The 21,632-nt window shown below is 53.5% G+C and overlaps 7 protein-coding genes across 7 annotated transcripts; 2 read left to right on the top strand and 5 right to left on the bottom strand.

Moving 5' to 3' along the window:
* Positions 1 to 1,459: 1,459 nt before the first annotated feature.
* Positions 1,460 to 3,361, bottom strand: PV08_04806 (uncharacterized protein; the record flags this gene model as incomplete). The annotated part of the gene is made up of 1 exon (XM_016379150.1): positions 1,460 to 3,361. One exon carries the CDS (start codon positions 3,359 to 3,361, stop codon positions 1,460 to 1,462), a length of 1,902 nt encoding a protein of 633 aa, XP_016237827.1.
* A 4,062-nt stretch (positions 3,362 to 7,423) lies between these two features.
* Positions 7,424 to 11,179, bottom strand: PV08_04807 (uncharacterized protein; the record flags this gene model as incomplete). The annotated part of the gene is made up of 1 exon (XM_016379151.1): positions 7,424 to 11,179. One exon carries the CDS (start codon positions 11,177 to 11,179, stop codon positions 7,424 to 7,426), a length of 3,756 nt encoding a protein of 1,251 aa, XP_016237828.1.
* A 387-nt stretch (positions 11,180 to 11,566) lies between these two features.
* Positions 11,567 to 12,779, bottom strand: PV08_04808 (uncharacterized protein; the record flags this gene model as incomplete). Its single annotated transcript, XM_016379152.1, has 3 exons — positions 11,567 to 11,681; positions 11,730 to 12,228; positions 12,287 to 12,779. 3 exons carry the CDS (start codon positions 12,777 to 12,779, stop codon positions 11,567 to 11,569), a joined length of 1,107 nt encoding a protein of 368 aa, XP_016237829.1.
* Positions 12,780 to 13,937: 1,158 nt separating this feature from the next.
* PV08_04809 (uncharacterized protein) lies at positions 13,938 to 14,750 on the bottom strand (the record flags this gene model as incomplete). The annotated part of the gene is made up of 1 exon (XM_016379153.1): positions 13,938 to 14,750. The coding sequence occupies one exon, from the start codon at positions 14,748 to 14,750 to the stop codon at positions 13,938 to 13,940; it is 813 nt and encodes a 270-aa protein (XP_016237830.1).
* Positions 14,751 to 15,807: 1,057 nt separating this feature from the next.
* Positions 15,808 to 16,146, bottom strand: PV08_04810 (uncharacterized protein; the record flags this gene model as incomplete). The annotated part of the gene is made up of 2 exons (XM_016379154.1): positions 15,808 to 15,861; positions 15,913 to 16,146. 2 exons carry the CDS (start codon positions 16,144 to 16,146, stop codon positions 15,808 to 15,810), a joined length of 288 nt encoding a protein of 95 aa, XP_016237831.1.
* A 1,207-nt stretch (positions 16,147 to 17,353) lies between these two features.
* On the top strand, positions 17,354 to 18,016 carry PV08_04811 (uncharacterized protein; the record flags this gene model as incomplete). The annotated part of the gene is made up of 2 exons (XM_016379155.1): positions 17,354 to 17,428; positions 17,486 to 18,016. 2 exons carry the CDS (start codon positions 17,354 to 17,356, stop codon positions 18,014 to 18,016), a joined length of 606 nt encoding a protein of 201 aa, XP_016237832.1.
* Positions 18,017 to 18,735: 719 nt separating this feature from the next.
* PV08_04812 (uncharacterized protein) lies at positions 18,736 to 21,285 on the top strand (the record flags this gene model as incomplete). The annotated part of the gene is made up of 1 exon (XM_016379156.1): positions 18,736 to 21,285. One exon carries the CDS (start codon positions 18,736 to 18,738, stop codon positions 21,283 to 21,285), a length of 2,550 nt encoding a protein of 849 aa, XP_016237833.1.
* Between the last annotated feature and the right edge of the window lie 347 nt (positions 21,286 to 21,632).

The raw sequence follows: 21,632 nt of genomic DNA on the forward strand, positions 1-21,632 counted from the left end.
TGGGTGTGTACCGAATGATCCAGGAACTAAGGCCGGGGGGACATTGGAGGCAAAAAGCGACATCTCCACTGATAGGTTTCGACCTACACATCTCTCTCACCTGTGAGAGCACAACTACTACTGCTGCTACTGGCTTGGGGTGTCACTACAAGGATGAATGTTATCGAACACAAGTTGACAGGTCTGGTGAACGGCCCATCCGTCTCCCAGAGAGAGAGAGAGAGAGAGACATTGTCCCTCCACGTCCGCAACCTTTGCCCAGCCACTTTCCCCCGTACCGGAATCCAGGGGAACGACCGCGGCCAGTTTTCTTTCTGCGTCAACAATCTCATGAGGTCTGCAGAGGCAATATCGCTTGACGACCGCCGCCCTCCCCTCATCCAGTACCTATCTCCCGGGGCGCCTTCTTCATCTTCCCACGTCCCCTTCGTCGCCGCGGCGAGGCCTGTTTCGGAGGAGGACCTCCGCCCCGCCGATAACCCCCGGAAGGTGGGCGCGCGCCCCCGACTGGCTGGGTCCATTCGAGAAACTCACTTTGCCTACCTATCTCCTTTCCCTCTCCTGCTCTTCCACACAACCGGACACTCCGTGTCTACTCCCGTACTGCGTACGTGGTGTGTACCACCCTCCCTACACCGTTACACAGACTTCCTCACAGGTATGATTTCACGCACCCCAACAGACACAGACACAGAAAAGAAAAAGGAAACTGCTCCATCAAAACTGCTTCACAACCTAATTAAAATAGAACAGATACCTGCTCGTAGTTCGAGTACCTGTACTAATGTGACAATCAAAGCTTTTGAGTCATATTGATACATATCCTCAAACGTGCAGAGGACCGAGACACTAAAAAGCTGGGGAAAAAAGCCAGTCATTTCCCTCTCACACTCCTCCCCCATGCCCGACCTGAGGTAATGACTGAATCTCTCTTCTCGGGGTCAAACCATACATACCACCGTAGGTATATATATATCCCTTTATCCCTGCACTGTCGTCCGTATGAACCCCCTAATAGAAAATACATTCCGTAATTCCCCCTTCCTCTCAATCCTGCGAGATCATCTTTCATCCCTTCTTCCCCTGTCTCAACGCCTGGAGCTCGTACGACACAACCTGCCTCCCTGGTCCTTTGTTCTCCCTGCTAAGCCCTAGCAGAAACTCAGAGACCATAGGAAAGCAGAAAAGAGACAAAAAACTCAATGGGGTATCTATAAGTATAGTTGAGCGATATGCAAGAAATGAAAAGAAAAAGAAAATTCATTGCTCCTGTCAATGCTTTTTTGGTATTGGGCCCTTCCATCTTTTGGCTCTACGCCCACGGATCTCGTGTCATCTGCCTGAGACATGGACTATAGTATTACCCTTCTTGAACTTATTCGTGGTCGCGGCTAAAAATCGTCTGATATCGGATTTCTCGTTGTTGCTGAAAATCATGTGGTGGTATGCACCTTTTCTTTCACATTCGTGGTTGCTGTTGAGTTCCTTGCGTGGCAACCGCAAGTTGATGTTTCAGGCTCTCAATCTCCTGTTGCATGGAATTCATCCGTTGCTCGAGACTGTTCACATATGCCCAGAGCCTATCTTTGTCGGCAAACATGTTGGAAGTCTCTCCGCTGCCATGGGCGGAATGAGCATGGCCAGAAGAGAGACTGTTGCTATGAGATGACAGAGGTCCACCACCACTCATGTGCGTGGGAGGCCCAGAAGGCTGTGTGGGCGGATGGGCGGGGCCACCTTGACTGGACAAGGTGTATCTGGAGTCTACCGGGTTGACCACATTCGGTGGAGGTAGCTGGGGTCCAGATGGCAGCCCAAGCGACGAGCTCGTACCACTGGTTCGACCAAACGATCCTGGTGGATAGTGACTCGAGCTGCTAGGAGACCGATTGCGGTTTAGACTGGCGTCAGCTGCGCCCGTCAACTGCGCTCTATGCACCTGACCTGGCGAAAGAGGTTTCGGACTCTCCGTCATCGGGTTTTGCGGGTACACGGCGTTGGATATCGAGGTTCTCGATCCCGAAGAAGACCCAGAGACTTGCGGAAACGGAGGTGGTGCCCCAGGCGGCACAACTGCGTTGCCAGACCCGGACGGACTCGGGTTGAAGGTGCCACGAGGTTGGTAACCGCCACCTGCAAGGCCACCCGGAGGACGACCCTGAATAGGTGGATAGGTGCTGGGAAATCGCGAGGCCTGTTCTGCATCGTCCACCGTGTCGTCTCCTGAGGGAGCTTGACGACGTATTCGCGGGGTCTTGTCATTGCCCGCTTCGTCATCCATGACCTCAGGTTCACCATACATGACACCTTCCATCGACTCATCGCCTTCCGCGTCGTCATCTCCGCCGTAACTGCCCATACTGGCTCGGCGGCCGGCACAGCCTCCAGGGCCTTTGTTGTGGCGCGCCAGAGCGTCGCCTCGGGCGAATTTGCGACCACACTTTGGGCAAATATGAGGACGTTCGCCGGTGTGTAACTTGGTGTGTCTTTTGAGATCATGCAAGCGTCGGAACCTCGACTGGCAGGTGGAGCATACATATGGTTTTTCTTGACTATGTGTTAACAGATGGCTCTTCAGATTGTGGTGACGGGTGAATTCGGTGGCACAATAGGGGCATCTGTGTTTCTTGCTGGAGGGAGATCTTGTACCTGGTCGTGAGGTGGACTGAGGCAAGCTCATTCCTCGTCTAGCGCCTTCATTCGGCGGCAACTGCAAGCCAGGGGTTGGATACGAAGAGCCTTTGAACCCTTCGCCAGGTGAGGTAGAGCCTGCTTCCATGGCATTCACGACCTGACCAACAGTTTGCTCGATGGGCAGCGGGCTTCCGACTGTAGTGGTGATGCCCGAAACACCATGTACACTCTCCAAAGTCCCTACACTGGACAGGCTGGTTGGGCTGGTCTGCTCGGCATGACTGTCGCCGGCTGCAGAGACGTCGGCAGCTGAAGCAGAGGCCTGCTGTATACTCTCAGCCACCTCGGCCAGAGGCTCGCTGACTGTAGTCGTTGGATCAGTGACATTGTCAGTGACAGACTGGGGAGCCTTGCTCGTGAGATTGGAATTCGCGCCCATGAGAGCGCCGAGAACCTGTTGGGGAGGATTCGGGCTGGTGCCCGTACTCGCTGGAGATATCGATCTTGGGAGTCCCTGCCCCGCTTCAGCGAAGGCAGCAGCAGCAGTCAACTGAGGAGTGTCGAGCTTTCGCCTCTTTGTAGATCTTGATGAGTCCTCGAAGTCGTCGGGATCAGTGGCTCCTAGCTTTGGTTGATTTTGAGCAGGACTGATAGGTTTAATGAAAGTAGGAAAGGCCGGCGATGAACCCTCCTGGGCTACTTGCGGATCGATGTTGGACTCGGCCATAAACAGGTAAAGTCTCGACTGAGCGGTTCGGGCCTGAGTCAAAAAACGTCAGCAAATACCGAACACTTAGGTATAAGGCCGCGTGAACAATGGAACAGAGTCCCCACAGCAGGAATGGAGATCCTGGTCTTGCACGAAGAGGGCGCGTGCGTGAATGTAACGGCGTACCTCGTGCGTACATATGTTCAGGCGCGCAGATGGTGGACAAGCGATGATCAAGCCTGACCAGTGTCTTTCCCGACGAAACAAGAGCCAGGTTGTGGCTGAACCTTGCCAGTCGATGCGCGGCGCCGGCGCTGATCTGTTTTTAGAGTCCTCTGTCCTATCTCTTGGAAAGAGCGACAATACACAGCATGGTATGCGACCGAGGCGATTGATTGAGGAGGAAATTCGCAGTTCGAAACTAGAAGGCTGACTTGCAGCAGCGGCGAACAACGGCGAAGGGCTGCTTTCCCAGTGAAAAGGCAGGCTTCGTAAATGCGGGATAGGTATTTTTCTCAAGGCTCGGCGTCGATATGCTGTTTGCTAACACTAACGAAGGTGTTGACGGTGGAATGCAAGAAACTAGGTAGGTGAGCGTAGGGAGACTTCGCGGTTGGCGCAGGTTGGTAGCGAATGAGGCTGGGATGTACCCTCCTTTGAGTGTGCGTCGGCCGGCGTTGGGACACGTCGAACGGTATGATTTTCCGTACGAAGCTGTGGCGGCACAGTTGTTGTGCGCGCGCGAGGAGAGGAAGCAAGGAATCGAGCTGGGCCGATAGGTGTTGATTGAAGAGGTAGAGCAGTCGAAACCAGCCGGCAGCAAAGCCAGCAAATGGTTTTGGGTGTTGTTAAGTACGTATTGGTTTCAACTCGACTCGAGAGGCGGGCGGGCAAGAATTGACGGAGCGGCCACCAGGAGGAGTGTGATGGCCCGTTAGCCACCAATATGAGTGCCCGTTGAAATGACACGCGATTTGTTGACGAAAGCTTGACCACAACCTAGTTGGGATTGATGTGGCGCCGTCCTGGTGTTGAGCCACGGGCGAAGACACTGGATGGTCTCGTTCGCCTGGAGGGACGAAGCTCTTGGGATGGAAGGATACGATGCGTGGCGTGAGAAGTGTCGGCGCTCTCCAGACGTGTATTTGGAAAAGATGAGCGTCCCAAGCTTAGTGAAGCCGAAAGTCGAGGGGGGGGATGGGATGAAGGGATGGGTAGAAGGACGGCAGAATGGGATTGATGAACTGATGGCCGTGACGGGTGACGGGTGACGCTGGGGGTGCAAGATGGACTTCCGGAGAGGTGACGATTGCAAGGCTCACAGCCTACAGGCTATCGATTGGGCCAGGACCCGGTGCCCTGGGGTGGATAGAAATGGCTTGCTGGTGGAGTCTACTATTGTCAAGTGGCTTGCGGCTGTCGAGAAACAAGCCAGGAGAGGCGTAAGAGTGGATGACACAGACGAAAGGACATCAACGAGACACGGTTGTCTTGGTCCAGCTTTGTTCCCGCTCTTGGAATTGCAGCTTCCGAGTGGCACCTTGGGTTTGTTGCCTCACGAGACTCGCACGAGGGTCGGGGGGGACTGAAGCGTGTGTGTGAGAGAGAGAGGGAGGAAAAAGCGAAGTGGCGCAGAAGGATTTTTGAGCCACCTGCAGCCACTATAGCCCGCGATCCAGTGTTTGGGATGTGCGGAGGAGTGACGACTTGGGCAGGGATCAGAATGAGGTTGGTGGGCTAGTGATGGCGCACCAGGCCGGCTGCTCCTGAGTGTGGCTCCGCTCGTGTTTCTCGTAACGGGCGCGTGGACGAGAGGATCGAGTGACAGGACGATGACAAGGAGATGGAGGACTCCCGTAGAAATCTTCGAGGCGAGGTTTGTCTTTGTGTGTGCCGATGACGATGATGAGAGCAGCCAGCGACGAGAGAACGGCAAGGGGGGTTGCGCCTACTAATGAGTCCATTGTATGCAGCTGCTAACAAATCTACGATTACGGGCGTCAACAATTGTGGCAGTGTTGGATAAAAGGGCCACTGGGCTGCCGACTGGGTTGCTTGGCCACTTGGCTACTTGGCGAGGCACTGGCTGGTGAGGCTGATCATTTTAGTTAGTGACCGATCCAACGAGTTGTAGGTGCCAATCACGCCCCCTTCGCATCGGCCCAGCGCCCGCTGCAGGTGCGAAAGACAAAACTGTCGCGGGCGTCAGTTATGGGCGCAGCGGAAGCACCCAACAGTACGAGGGCCTGTCGTGCCACAGATTGACTAAATCACGACTATACCGGGAACGCCGTAACTTAAGGTAGCTAAATAACGTACATGTGCTGCTGCTACGGAGTAACAAGATCTCAGTTCTCAGGCACCGATGGGCATGGGGTGCATGCTTCTTTTACTAGGGCCATTGCCCGCAAGTATCGTGCTGTTCCCCAGATCCAAGGTACATAGCTTAGCTACCAGCTCTACGGCGTACAGTGTACAATAGATCCCCCAATCCCTAGGTCCATAGACATCTACTGTATCTTGCACAATTTACCTGCCTACATCGGGTAGAACGTTGACTCACCAGGATCTACACAGTATCCTCCGTACTCGTATATTGTTTGTTCATTCCCACCAGAGTCCCGTCCCCAGCAGTGCTGTTTTCTGTTGATCCCTCCGATCTTCGCACAGTGCCCGCGGTGGCTGGTAAACACTGACTGGCCAACTAAACTTTTATTACTCCAGGGGACTAACCTAGCTAGGTACCCTAGGTAAACGAGTCTTCGCATCACCACCATCAACCCTTGGGTGTTATTGGGCGGTGTTTGAGTTAGCTGAAGTTGCTTTTCGCCGTCGTGCAAAACCGGTTGATCCTCCATTGACCGAATTCGTCAACCACTCTTCTCTTTTCGGCCACTTCATCTTCGCCTCCAATGTGTGGCGTCGATCCTTTGCAAGCCACCGCCAGCCTAGTGAGCACGCATCCGTTCACAAGGCGTCTGAGAGTCATTTGAACACACGAAGGCGTAGTCCATAGCCTATAGCATGTAGGTAACAATTCTTACCTCCTCTTCGCCTGCCTTCGTTAGGGCTGACATAGTTCTCTCCAATAATGCTTTGCCCCTGGTCCTTTCCCACTCCCAACCCACCCGTCTCACGAAATATCTCGATCTCTCATCCATTTTCCTGATCTACAGCGCCCCGTAGCTGAAAATGTGTCCCTGACAGCCTGCATGGTGATTCGTTACCTTCGCCACTCATGCCTGGCACCAACGCGTCTTGGCCTCGACGACGTCGCGTGTGAATGGCAGAAGGGCTCGTCCATCAGACATACAGTAGGCGTCTCAAACAGTCCACTGGCCCTGAGTCGCAGTGCTCTTCGTCGACTTCAGCAAGCTCCGGCTCAGCTAGGAGAAGTGCTTGTACGTGGAGGAGTTGACTTGAGTCAATGGTTTCAGTGAGGGTGAGCCTACCAGGGGGGCCCAGCTCGACGTCAGCCTTTTGTCTTGCGTAGCCCGTGGACGTGGATTCGTGGAGCTACTGAGACCTTCACCCCGCCGTCTAACAAGCCTTATTAGGTCTAGCAGCCACACAACGCGCAGGCTCGAGCCTCTTTAGTGGCTTAGGCGGTAGAGCTAGCTTTGGCCTGTGGCCTTGGAAGCGACAGCATGCCTTGATACTGTCCTCGGTACTCTGTCGTATAGTACCTTTTCAGCATGTCATGCGAAACTCTCTTGGACGGTGGAGGTGGCTCGTTTCAACAACCGCTCAAATGACTCTCAAAAGCTGAATTGCGTCCGACGAAAAGCTACGCCATCGCGGAAAACATATCCCTACTCTCCGCGAAGGTCTCGGAGGATGCACCCAGTACCATCCTTGAACAAGCTGCAGCCGGCAGGAGGATTCAACTATTGCATTTGTGAAAACGTACCGCCCATGGTTCCCTACGCCTCACCTTCTCCAGATCTGTTCCGTGACATCCATGCTGGCCTGATCCTAGTCCTAGGAATTGTATAGGCTGAAATGGCTCGCTTTATCGGCTGCAAGTTGTGCGTTCCAGAAAATTAGATGGTATATGCATGACTACATTATTACTTAATCTCAATCTCGTGACGGGTCGTTCACGGCGTTGCGCTGCTTGGCTGCCTCGAGAGCCTTCTTGATCCGGTCCTGGTGCTCTGGGTCGGCTCCGATTTGATCCATCATTCCGCGAAGGATGTCAAGGGCATGCTGTGGCCCTTTTACCACGCTGCCAATACGTGTATTCACTTCTTCCACCAGTTTAGCGTCTTCCTTGGCCTTTTCTCTGGCGAGGTTCACGTATGTTTCCTTTCCAGCGTTGCTAACGCGGGCCTCTGCAACAGACACTCCATAATCTGCGTCGTTCAACAGCACATCCGCTTCGTTGGATAATGCGAGGAGTGTGCGCGAGTCCGTCATGATAAGATCAACAGCGTCTTGGATCCTTGATAAGGTGTCGCGAGCTCCTGATGGCTCGTAAAGCTTCTCTTTGACGGCCTGCCCTCTGGAAGTAATCTCCTGCTTAAGATCCTGTATCTTGACCAGTACATCATCGATGAACATTTGGTTGTCTCCTAGTCCGCGGACGGTCGCTCGATCGAATGCGTCCATGAGCTTGTTCGCTCTCTCATCCGTAGCTCGAGCTTCGTGTAAGACCTGAGCGTTCTCTGCTGCCGCGAACTCCTGCTCCAATTTCTTCATGCCGTCCTTGTCATTGTTCGTGTAGAGAACTGTGAGCTCGAGATGCTTGCGTCGTCTTTCCCGTTCCACGTCTGCTTCGGCTAGTTTGCGGTGCCTGATCTCAATCTTGTTGAAGAGGGTAAGAACACAAGCCATAACCTCGGCCATCTTTGCTTTCCCGCCCCGCGCTTTGAGACATCGACTGACGGGCTCACAATTGCTAGCTAAGAGCTCCATTGCCGTCGCATACGCTTGGTTTAATTCTTGAATCTCTTTTTGAAGCCTTTCAGTTACAGGGGTGTAAACTTGAGCGGTGAAGGACTCAAGCTCTTCTTGGTTCTCGCGATACCGTCGCTCGGCTTCGGCAAGTTTGAACTCAGCCTCCAGATCTCCTATATCAGCATAGCCGATCTCGTTGTCGTTGAACAAAGCATCAATATGTGCTTCTGACTCTTCTTGCCGGGCCCTTCGCTCGGCGTCTTGTTGTCTTCGTACCCCGCGGTTCGTTCGATCCCATTCGACAACAGTCTCATGAATGAAGGTAAATTGATCAGGAACAGCCTCGATTTTTGTCTTCAGATCTTGTACACTAGGATCTGAATTGGAATCGACGATACCTTCCTCGGGTACCAGAGCTCGCAATGCTATCATGGCTCGCTTGAGAGGATCTTGTGCCCTTGTGAGAGGAGAAGTTTCTAGCCCTCTCGACACTGGAGTGTTAGACTTCACTGTGTTGTCACCAAGCTTGAGAGCATCCGGCGGTCCTGGTGTCTTCTGTCTGACGGCCATACTCTGATTTCGGATTAAACCTATGAAAGCCTCGTCATGTTCTTTTCTGCCACTGGCCGAATAAGGTCTTGGGGGGATCAGTGATGCCTCCTGCGTCAGAAGTCGACCAGAATCAACCATAGAGTGCCGCAAGCTTGAGTATGCTTGATCCGCAGGCTGGAATGGTTTCGTTGGTGCAGCCTGAGTAGCAGCACTGTATCGAAACGGAGTATATGCAGGACGGGGAGGCTCGAATTTGATGGGTGTAGAGGGTGGTCTTTGTCCTGCAGAAGGCTGGCTCGGGGACGTACGAGATGCCTCTGGTTGTACAATAATCGGCGCATTAACCCCGGGGGACGGCGGTCGTGCCATAGCATAGTCCTCGAGGACCATCGGCGCATTGAGACTAGGGGAGATTGGGCCAGGAGAATCGTGATCACGGCCTTTGCCTTGTGGAGGTATGCTCACTGAAAGCTTATCAGATCCTTTTGTCAGGCTAGTGATGATAGGTCGACCGCCAGGACTGTAAGCTTCATTCTCGACTGCATTGTCACTGGCGCTGGACTTGCTATCCGAGACTGGGGAGGGACCAGTTGCTTTAGAAGCTTTGCCAACCTTGGGACGGCCGCCTGGGCTGTATGCTTCCTCTCCATCATCCTCGGAGCCTGTATGAGTTAGAGAAGATGCTGCAGGTTTTGAAGTCACGGTCACATTTGCAAGGACAGATTGTTTGTTTTCATCGCTTGGTGGGGGTTGTCGCGTGACAGTCGGCTGCGCTGCAGTTGTCGTTGTCGTCGTTGCGGGCTGAGCGGAAATGTCTAAACTGGCCGTCCTAGCAGAATTTGGGGGTTCCTGTATAGATTGTGGCAGTGCCGCCTGGATGTCAACAAGATTAGCAGCCTTTTTTACATCTTTGGTGGGTTTACTGAGTTCCACGCCATATAGAAGGCTCCTCAGACGGAGTTCCTTTGAAACAAATGCTTCAAATATTTCAAACTTCTCTTCATCAGAATCTGCTGCAGACTCCTTCCGTAGCATAGTGGCGTATCTCTTCAATGACGCTTTAAACTCTGGTGCCAAATCTGCGTATGGATCAGTCATGCGCCCATCGACACTGGGCTCTGGCGATGCAGCAGAGATCCGTGATTCAGGCCGCGAGAATGCTTCCCCTCCAGACTTGACCCTCAACGGCGTTGTCCATGCTTGAATCACGCTGTCAATGTTTCCAGTACTATTCAAGCTGTCAGAACGTCCAGAAGTAGCAGCATCATGACCGCTCGCAGATGAAGGCCTATTGGTGTTTGATGGCTGAGACCACTCCACCTGATATTTCGGCGATTGTTGGTGTGATCCGCGCCGTGACACAGGGCTTGCGAGACCAATTTCCACTGGTGATGGCGTGTGTACAGGCGCAGGCTTCGGTGTCTGGGGTGCTGGAGGTACCGCAGGTCCTACCGGCGACGAGACGGGCGCAGAGTATTGGGAAGGACTTCCCACCGCTGGAGGAGGTGGACTGGTAGGCGTCTGTTCGGGAGGGGGCATACCAGGTTCGTAGTGTTCCCAGTCTGAAGGCCCTCCAAAACCCAATACATGCGGTTGGGATGTCTGGATACTGCCAATTGCTTGGACTGCGTTAGACCCGGCTTGCTGATTCCATTGCGTATTGCTTGCTTCTATGGGAGACACTAGATATCCATCATTGGTTCCTGCGGCCTGATGTGGTGCCGGCGCAGATGGATAATAAGATGCCACGGACGCAGGATTATTCTGTGTGTTCCATGGGTTTTGCTGCTGGGGGTCGTAATGATGGGTAGGCGGCCTATGGGAGTATTCGCTTTGAGGAGTATTTACTCGATTGTGGAAGGACTGTATCTCGGCCTCGTATGCTGCTGGACGTGGAGGAGGAGGTGGAGGCACCGGAGCGCTTGCAGGATATGTAGGCCCCTGGGTTGCTTGCCCTGGTAGATATGGACCACCCCATGATGTCCCATGTGGGTGTGATGTTGCCTGGCTTTGGGCTTGCGTCGAAGGCTGCGGTTGGTAGCCGAAGGCAGGAGTATGTCCAGGCTGCGGACTTACTCGGCCAGTCGCACTCGGCGGGCGAGGTGGTAGTGGTGGCTTTGGATCTTGACTCTGAGACACCGACGACTGACTGTAGCGAACACCCCAGGCGGACGTGTCGACCTGCGCAGGCGGCTGCTGGCTGGGGTCGGGTGGAGGAGGGAGAGGAGGGCCGAAGCCATGGTAGTTCGCATTTTGTGGTGACAACAGCGGCTGAGGTTGGAATCTCGGGTCAGCCCATCCAGACTTGCGAGGAGGAGCTTGCCAGGGAGGTTGTGGCGGGCCTGGAGTCGACTGGGAGTAGTTGTATGAATGATTCGGATTCATCTTCTCATTCTGGGACGCTGCCGCTTGCACAGGCCACTAAGCAGGCCAACACTGGTAATCAACCTCTCTGCTTCAGATCGCACCTCTCTAGCATTCCGAGCTGTGAGACCTGCGCCAAGTTGCATTGACGGTGAGCTATGGAAGGGAGTTGAACTGGTTCGTATTCTGTATAGCGTATCGGAGGTCTACGCGTGGTGTTGGCGCCAACTCTGGACACAGCCTCGTCCGCGTCCAAGGCAATTACGGAGATGCGGGCAAAAAAGACAGTAGCAATTGGACTTGATGGGCTATATAATATATTGGCCTCGAATCGTCATGAAGAATGTCAGATGATCTCACATAGGTTCACTCGACGGAGTAACTACGACTATAAGAAATAATCTTCAACTACCCGCTCAGGTCGAGAACCACTCTTCCCTGCAGTTTGCCTTTATCCATCCGCTCAAATACTTCTGTCAGTTTGTCCATCGGCTGCACCTCGAAGTGAGTCTTGACGATCCCCCTGAGTTGGTCAGTAGATGGTCTTCTGAGGTCTCGACAAGGGCCTTACCTAGCTGCCATTTCCAATGTATCCAGCGCGTCCTTTCGATTGCCAACCGCGCTACCCACGATGCGTTTCTCCCCAGCAAGAAGAGTTGCAGGGTCTGCCGTTGCAATCGGGACCATCTTGCCCTCGGGCACGCCTACACAAACAAGAGTCCCTCGAAATCTGAGGAAGCTCAGTCCCTGAGCATACGCCGCATTGCTGGCAGTGCACACCACCACAGCGGCAGCACCACCGCCTCCCGTAGCAGCCTTGACATCCTCGACAAGTTTTGCCGTTCCCTCATCGTCTCGGGAGTATTTTCCAAGATCAAGGAAGACCTCAGCACCACACTCCTTGACGAGCTGCTCTTTCTCGCCCATATCGATCCCAATCATGCGAAATCCCATTCCTCGAGACCCAATCTGAAGCGCCAGATGTCCCAAACCGCCTCCAGCTCCTGGGATGACGACCCAGTCTCCGGGTCGAGCGCCTGATTTGCAAAGGGCGCTATAAACAGTGACACCTGTACAAGGAAATTGCTTAGCAGTTGTCACGTCGGAGCGTAGATGAGCCAAACTTACCACCGCAGAGCATCGGAGCGGCCATATCACTCGGTACGCCGTCCGGGATAGGTGTAACATAGTGAGCTGGAGCGAGAGTGTACTGCTGAAACGTGCCAGGAGTATAATAGCCACTGATCTTTGCCGTGGTGCACATGGCATCAGCGCCAACGAGGCAAGGTTGGCAATTGCCGCAAGCCGAAGCTATCCATTTGATGCCTACACGATCGCCAATCTTGAGACCGGAGTTCTCGGTGCCTGGACCAAATGCAGCAATCGTGCCCACTCCCTCATGACCACCAACTTGGCCCTTTTGTGTAGGTGCGGGAAGCCATTGCCATACGTTGTTCATGACACCCATGTCACTGTGACAAACACCAGAGTGCGTTAGGTTTACCAGAACCTCGCCGACGCCAGGCTTGGGTGTCTCGACCTCCTCGACCTTGGTCGAAATGCTTCCAGGATTATCATACACGACAGCTTTGTGACGTGAAGGCACCTGGAGGGAGGCCATGGTTACGCAGTGGTTGAGAAGGGGTGAACGATTGCGGTGAGTACTCGAATAGATCTGAGGACTGAGCTACTTTCTAAGGTGGTCAAAGACGTCTGTGGACAGGGTTATCACAGGACAGGAAGGGTAGAGGGAGGGGCCAGGCCGCCTTAATAAATACCTGCCCGTGGCAGGATGTGGGATCTCGGGCATATCGAGTCAGGGCAGTTCTAGTTGCGACCTTCCACAATCGCAATCAATCAGTTTGCGGAGTTGAGATCGGGGAAAGAGCGCTACAGACAATCCTGGGGGACCTCGGCTGAGCCGTGAATAGGCCGATAGGCTCGTCGTCGCTGGTCACTCCTGTTTGGGGGGAAAGATGGATCGACTGACAATTGTTATAGGTAGCATCGGTAAATTTGTTCTTGTTCCACGCAGCTATAGCACCCTTGGTACCTAGGGCAGACTTGAGGTACCTGCACGAGTGCGACTGTGTGAGTGCGAAGCATTCTAGTTAACACCACTAAGGCACAAGAGGAGGTGGGTGTTACCCCGCGAATGCTGACTCAGTATCAATAACTCGGCTTCGGCGGCGCAACTACGGAGTACACAACAGTAGATACCTAAACTCGGTGGAGCGTCGATGGGGGTGGTCAGGACCACGGACGGTAGATAATATGCCTGGTACCTTTACTTGAGGAGAGTTTAGCTAAACCCGCAAACTTGAACTACCGCCAACTTTTATGATCCCTACTCTACGAGTAGTTATCCCTCTTGCATGGCCGTTGTAGTTCTCTGCCACAGGCTGCCTCGGTAGAGACTGCTCGACAAGCTCAACATCCACTTCATCATCGAGGAGTGCCATAATTACCCATAGGTAAAGCCATCGCAGCACTGTTTCTATGGACGTAGCTATGAAGGAATTATAAAGGGGGTTGATAAATAGTTGCCAAGACAAAAGATGCGAAAGGAATCTACCAAATCGTTCAAGATCAGCCGAAAAGGTCGGGTTCTCAGCCATCGAGATCAACGTTAGTGGCCAAGATGAAAAATCAAAGTCGACAGAATACGACTGCAAGTCTTCCCTTTAGAGGAGTGCCATACCGGGTTAAATGCAGTCGAGCTTTTGGCACCTTGATCGGCACTACCGAATCTCCCCCTAAGCCATTCAGCCCCAGTTGGCTACGTGCCACGCCTTCGAGGAGCTCTTGCTTGGACAGCATTCGTGATGCTCCGGGTGGAGGATATATAGCGTGACGGAGCCGAGCGAGATCTAAGCGCCGCTTCAATGCGTTGCAGTTGGTGGGCCATCTCGCGCAGATCGTCAGTGGTCGTCGTCCAAGATGGATCAGTAAAGTTTACTGCTTCGAGGGCGTCGAGTATGAACATCTCCTGGTCAGAAGCAGCATTGCGAATTAGTAGGTGATAAATGCTACTCCCCTGCAGCGACGAAATGGCGGTTTGGTCTTCACAGACATCCCGCAAAACCTTGAGAAGGACGATGATTGAGGTTGCTTTCCCTTCGCGTCGCTTCATGAGATCCTTTCTGCCAATCCTGGCAAGATATCGGAATGCCCGTAAAATGTCTTCCAGCTTGCGTCTCACTTCGTTCCCTCCACGCACCGTATGTTGAAGACCGTCGAACTTTTGGAATTGCTCCGAGAAACGACGGCTGAGCTTTTCACTGAACATTTTGGCTCGCACGCTTGATGGCAAAGACTTGTTCAGTGCCTGCCAGGCTGCTGCATCGTGGCAACCTCTATAGAGCATAGTTCCTTCCAGATCCCCGGGTATAGTGAGAGCGGAATTGCGCTGGGGATCGGCCACTTTATTCCAGTCCGCAAGCCTAAATTCAGCCGCAAATGTCGACTTGTCGAAAGAGGAAAGGATATCCCAGACTTCATGTCTCCTGTGCGACAGATCACATCTTGGATCATCGAAGGCGAGGTAATTGCCCAACGAAAGTCTTGAGAATGCGTCCTCTGGTGTGGACATGACCTAGACTGCTAGAACTGCGCGCAGGGACGGTAGCAACAATATAAGATGGTGAGACAAGTCTGGCATCTCAACTCAGAGCTTCGTGGTGAAAGCCTTGGAGCTTGAGGTCAGGAGGACGGCAACATGGCACAACAAAGACATTCTCGATAACTCTCAAAGACGTTGCGGATTCCATAAGCAAAAATTCCACGTTCCAACATGCAAACAGAGAGCTACTTCTCTTCACGGGTGCTCACAGCCTTTACAGAATCTTTTCACCCAGGTAAGGCGCCTTTCCATTGTCTGCATGAGCTTCCCTAGCATGGTGATTAAGAAAGAAGACGGCGATATAGTCACGTGACTAATATGGACACCCTCTTTAGAGGTTGTCATTGGATCAGGTCTGGATGGTCGAGGCCGATCAAGGTTGACTTCTGGATGAGAAAATGGTCGTCCTCCTACCGGGACTTACTGAGAGCCATGCTGAGCTTGACCAGACGGTTGCAGTTAATTATTGAATTTTTGGCGTTTGTGAGTGGCGCATAGCCGGAGGAGCGATGCCGCACAGGTATCCGGACGAATTCCCGAGGGTCAAGAGGCCGCAAATGATCCGCTGCGAGAGAGAAGAACACCACTGAGGAGGCCAGTCCCTAGCGAAAGTCGGTCTTGAGATTGTGCAATTCTGCAGTTGCTGTTGTGGTTGTTATCGTTGGTGACCGGCTGTGATCCGGGAGATGCACACTGCAGTCACATTGCCGTCAAATCAGGTGCGTTTTCGGCGCTGCTTGAAGACCAACATGGCTGACGCAGGGAGAGGTAACCGGTCGACCTTGGCCGTAGGGCATCCGCATAGCATTGGAAGCGCAATCCCCAAGCATGGTGGACGAATACATGTTCGCACTTTCGATGTGGAGCCCACATACAGGCCTTCGTGGCCGGCGGCACAGCATGCATACGGATTTTGTCGCTCGGCTCGGCGAGTTCTCAAGTGGACCCCGGCACTCGCCCATATCTGCAACGCCTGCAGCCCTTTCAAATGAGGACCAGTGGAGGTTCTCCTTCACTAGGACCGGGTTCAACTCTTTTCGATTGTAATGGCCACTGCGAGACAGAACATTGACAACAAAACCTAGAAACATTAGATTGTTAAGATCGTCAACACCACTGCTGACAGACATACCATGGCGGCCAGTGTGCCCACAGTTTTTATTTCCCATCCACCTGAAACAGCGTAGCCCCGAGCCATTTCCTTCTGATACTGAAAGAATCGAATAGCTCCCAGGACCGACACAACGATTGCTGACGCGTGACAAGCAGATGACAAGGGTATACTGACGGCAAAGTAACCCAAGACTGGGTTAGGAGTAAGGCTATGCTGAAGACGCATGACCTGAGCAATAACCACACCTAGCATGGCGAAGGCCTGTCCCGTCCGAAGGTAACCCAAAAAAGTCCGCTCGTTTGCTGAGTGGGATGATTAGCCAGGTCGTATCTTCTCGAGCAAGGAGCAGTTTATCGCCTGTCCTTTCACTCTTACCTAGATGATCCCGGCATTTCACGTGGGAGACCCCCAACGAGACATGTCTTCGCCACCAACGCAATGTTTTGGGGGTTGTTTGACTGGTTACGACCGTCGTAAGAGAGGGAAGGTCATTCGATTGAGCATGGTCCAGCTCTAATGCCTCACGATCAGAATGAATCGACAGGATTTGCCTAGCAGGTGGAAGTCCTCCATGAAGCTCATTTGCTTCTGCCATTCAGCATGAAGAGGTGGAAACTTGGGGCACAGCTTAAGCGCTCGTATCTGGGAGACGAGGCGTTGATTCGAGCAGAGGACGTGAAGGAAGCTGGGAGCCGCCGGCCTTCAGTCATGTGGGAGGGCGCGCGAGGAAGTCGAATGAGCCCCTGGAAAGGCGTGTAGCAGGGCAGACGAGTCCCAAAGAGAGTCAAAGGCCTTCTCACGTGGATGTCTGTTGCTGCATGGTATCCTCGCAGCGCTGAATGATCAAGATTTTGTGTACAGAGGACGTTGTGAACGGGACGTCGACCGAGAAAAAAGTGGCTCCCAGGCGCTAACTAGTTAGACTCGCCAGGCTTGCTTTCTTAGTGTCTGAGGCTCACTAGCCTAACTCGTGGCCCTACCGAGACCGGGCTCGTCACCGGGGCGCTCGAGGTTAACAGGGCTTACCACTAGTTAGCAGGCCTCGTATCCCAGTTCTCTCTCTCACCAGCCACGCCAAACACATCCCACTAGCACCTCTAGTCCCAGCCTCCTCGTTTTGGTGGCTGTTCTCGCATCTCTCTGCCCGTCAAAGAAGATGTGTTTTCCTTCTTCCTCTTACTCTATAATTAACAGGCACGTTGGCAGGCCAGAAATATCTTTGCAACTCCCTTTTCCGTATTTTACGTCGACGACTAGTCTCCCTCACTGACGCGGGTGAGATTCATCAGTCGAGGCATCCAACGGAACCATCTGCTTAACCCCGCATTGAACCTGTCACGCCGCGGACCAGAGCAGTGACCATCACATATCGCCACACGCACGGACAGCAGCACCGAGCTTGAGCAACAACCAAACGCTGCCAGTGCCAAAGAACCGCCGTACGAGGCTTGCTGGCACGATGCTTGGAGGGTTATTCTTCGCTCTCGCGAGGATCTTCGAGATTGTTACTCTGATTCCCGTCATTGGGATGCTGGTGCGCCTGAGATCATAGCATCTCTCAATGGTAAAGGAATCGCTAACCGTCTTGTAGGCATGGTTTGTCAACGGCTTCAATGAAAATAACCAACTTACCCCGTCCTTCATCCTCGTCCTCTTCATTGTATCTGTCCTCGCCTGCGCTTGGGCTATCGCTACCCTACTGCGCCTCGGGTCCACCCGACGCTCGGCCATGTTCGTCGCCTTCATCGACCTATGCTTTGTCGGCGCTTTCATCGCTGCAGATTACGAGCTCCGGGGTATCGGCAACGTCAGCTGCGGTAACTTTTCAAGCGGCTCAATCTATATCAACCTGGGGCCATTTGGATACTATGGCCGGAACAGTGATTCGTCATGGGCTGTTAACCTCAATAAAAACTGCTCCATGTTGAAGGCATCTTGGGTATTGGGCATCATCAATACTATTACTTTCTTCTGGACATTCATTCTCGCCCTCTTTCTTCATCGGCATCAACAGAAGGTGGTTGTGAAGGAAGTCAGAAGATCATCGAGACACAGCAGCAGACGAGGCCATTCTCGGTCCGGGTCGAGGAGAAGCAGCAGCAGACGACAATACTACGTCTAGAATAAATGACCAGGACCTTGATCCCCGTTCGGAACCAGGTGCGAAAAGTTGGGTCATTGGGCTAACGAATTTCCTTGGTATGACTGTGCAATGTGGTGAGCCATTCTTGTATTTTTGCGACATTGCGCATATGTGTATTAGCGACCCAGCGACCTCATATTTGGTACTCTGCACAATATGGACCACTTTAGACAGCGCTCTTGGGAGATCTTCATAGGATTGAATATGATTGCGTAATAAATTTAGAGAGCGGCTTCTTGCCGCTGCTCACTGAGTCTCGATCGCTTCACTTGCAATGTCACTGATGAAACAGAGTATTGGGATTTCTAGAAGGGCTTCCTGGAGTAGTTGGTTTATTAGTTGTTCTGGGATGATGGATTCAAAGAATGGGGGATTAGTGAGAGAGGGTCGTCCGAGTACAAGTTGTACGAGTACGATAAGTGGGCAGCCTCACCAATCACGCATCGCTTGCTTCGTCGGAGAAGGCCGAAGTTGCGGGAACGAAATCTCCATCTTTATCGTGCCTTAAGCCTGTCGTACACGGTTTCTTTCTTTTGAGGAATCCCCCATAGATGAACCCAAGCTGATATAAGCCAGAGGGCGCTCTCAGAGCTCATCGCAAATCATTGCAGTCCATCAATGGGTACCAAATCTACGTCTCTATCGCACGATCGAGGGATATTGCAGGATTGGGCACCCTAATGGACCACGGCATATCAATGCGCGGCCCAGGATCGAAAGAAGTTCAACATGTGGCGAAAATCGATCCGGATACGGGTCTTATAGCCAACATCGACGAGATTCGGAATCAAGAATATCCCAATCTCTCACAAACAACCTATCTCGACCATGCCGGCACCACCCTGTACCCCAAGAGCCTTATCGAGGCGTATGCCAAAGAACTGAGCAGCAACATCCTGGGAAACCCCCACTCAGCATCGGCCTCATCTCAGTTGTCTTCGCGTCGCATTGACGACGTACGGCTGAGCATCCTACGGTTCTTCAATGCGAGCCCGGACGACTTTGACGTGGTCTTCGTTGCCAATGCCACAGCTGCTATCAAGCTTGTGGCCGACGCCTTCCGCGACAGCAACGATGGCTTCTGCTACCGATACCACGTCGAATCCCACACGAGTGTCGTTGGTGTCAGAGAATTGGCATCCGAAGGAAGTCATTGTTTGAGAGATGATGATGAAGTCGAACAATGGCTCACCAACCTGGAACAGCCAAGTGCAGACTTCGGTCGGACGACGTTATTGTTTGCATATCCAGGCCAGTCTAACATGACGGGACGACGCTTGCCCTTGCGATGGCCAGAGAAGATACAGAGATTGCGCGCCTCTCGAAACCTGCCTGTGTACTCTCTTCTCGACGCGGCGGCACTAGTGTCCACAGCCCCTCTAGACCTATCCAACAGTTCGGCAGCTCCTGACTTCACGGCCGTCAGCTTCTACAAGATCTTCGGCTTCCCCGACGTCGGCGCTCTGATCGTTCGAAAAGGCTCAGGAGACATCTTGCTACAACGAAAATACTTCGGCGGCGGCACTGTCGACATGGTGACCATGGTCGGCGAGGCCTGGCACGCAAAGAGAGAAACATCCTTACACACCCGACTCGAGGATGGCACCCTACCCTTTCACAACATCGTCGCATTAGACCTGGCGCTGGACATCCACAAACGACTCTATGGCGGCATGGCCAACATATCGAGGCACGCCAACTCTCTTGCATCCAAGCTTCGCCGTCTACTACGCGACCTGCGACACGCGAACGGAGCACAGGTTTGTGTCTTGTACCCAGGGGACGAGGTGTCCGAAACGACTCAAGGTCCAGTCGTCGCCTTCAATCTCAAAGAAAAACAGGGCAAGATCGTGAGCACAAACGAAGTCGAAAAGCTCGGCATCGTCAAAAACATCCAGTTCCGCACCGGCGGCCTCTGCAACCCCGGAAGCGTCGCCACCCACCTGGGCCTCTCGGCCGACGAGATGCGCCGGAACTACGCGGCCGGCCAGCGCTGTGGAGGCGACAACGACATCATCAACGGCAAACCCACGGGTGCTATCCGCGTCAGTTTCGGCGCCATGAGCAGTCCTACAGACGTCGCTACCTTTGTCGATTTCATCAAGGAGTTCTACGTCGACGCTAACCCCGTCATCTCCCGCCCTACCCTCCCCGCCGACACAACGCGATCGGCACAACATCCAGCGGACTCGTTCATCGTCGAGAGCCTGTCAGTGTTCCCGATCAAGAGCTGCGCAGCGTACAAAATCCCGCCGGACATGGCTTGGGAGGTTGGCCCCAAGGGCCTAGCATGGGACCGCGAATGGTGTCTCGTGCACCAAGGTACCAGCGCCGCATTGAGCCAGAAACGCTATCCTCGCATGGCCCTCTTGCGTCCCGAGATCGACCTCACCGACCGCGTCCTACGCGTATCCTACGTCTCCGACAATGTCTCGGCATCGTCAATATCCTCATCAACGACGACGACGACATCTCACATTCTCGAACTCACTCTCGACGAGGAATCACCCCGCCACCACCACCTCACGTCTCTCGCAACCTGCGACGCCACCACCACCAACAAATCATCGACCGTGTGCGGCGACCAGGTCGACGTCCAAGTCTACACGGCCCGCGAAGTGTCCGACTTCTTCACCGCCGCTCTCGGCGTGCCCTGCACGCTGGCACGCTTCCCCACCACCGGCACAACACGACAAGCTCAGGTCCGCGTCCCCGGCAGAGGCGGCGGCAGCGGCGGCAGCGGCGGCCACCACCACCAACAGGCGACCGAGCTAGGGAGGTCCATCGCGCTTGCGAACGAAAGTCCCATCCTCCTCGTCTCGCGGTCCAGTGTCAACAGGCTAAACGAGCAAATCAAACAGAACGGACCAGGGAGTCGCGGCGGCGGCGGCGTCGGCAAAGCAGTAGCTGCCGATTCGTTCCGCGGCAACATCGTCATCGCCGAGCAGCATGTCGGCGGACTCGCCGAACACCCCTACGTCGAGGACGAGTGGACCACGGTGCAGATCGGATCGCTCCCGGACAACAACTTTGAGATCCTCGGCCCGTGCCAGCGGTGCCAGATGGTCTGCGTCGATCAGAAGAGCGCCCAGCGACGACAGGAGCCCTTTAGCACCCTGGCCAAGACGCGCCGGAGGGACGGCAAGGTGTGGTTCGGGATGCACATGTGTGTGAAAGCTGCCCGACATGGCCAGCATTCGACCCCTATCAGCATCAAGGTTGGGGATAGAGTGACACCCTTTGTCTGACGGACTCCAATTCCTGTACATTTATGTCTGTCTATATCTACAGCTACATCTACATGACGAGGTCCATGAGCACTTTTTACTTCAATTCCTGTTTTGGATATGATAAAACCCTTGTCAAAAGATCAATTTACCATGATTTCTATGTTATTAGCTACGCACCAAACACCATGCTGCAGGGCTGCAGGCGTCAATGCCCGCTTTACACGCGACACAATGTGAGCCCTTGGAACCTTTGAAACCCTGAAGCCTTGAACCACTGAAAACTCGCATGAGCTCCTAGCACCATAGAAATCTGAAAAGCGCAAAGACATTTGTATCTGCTTCCACTCCAGCTCAAGGATGGATTC

Source organism: Exophiala spinifera, assembly GCF_000836115.1.
Source record: "Exophiala spinifera strain CBS 89968 unplaced genomic scaffold supercont1.3, whole genome shotgun sequence".
Lineage (NCBI taxonomy): Eukaryota > Fungi > Ascomycota > Eurotiomycetes > Chaetothyriales > Herpotrichiellaceae > Exophiala > Exophiala spinifera.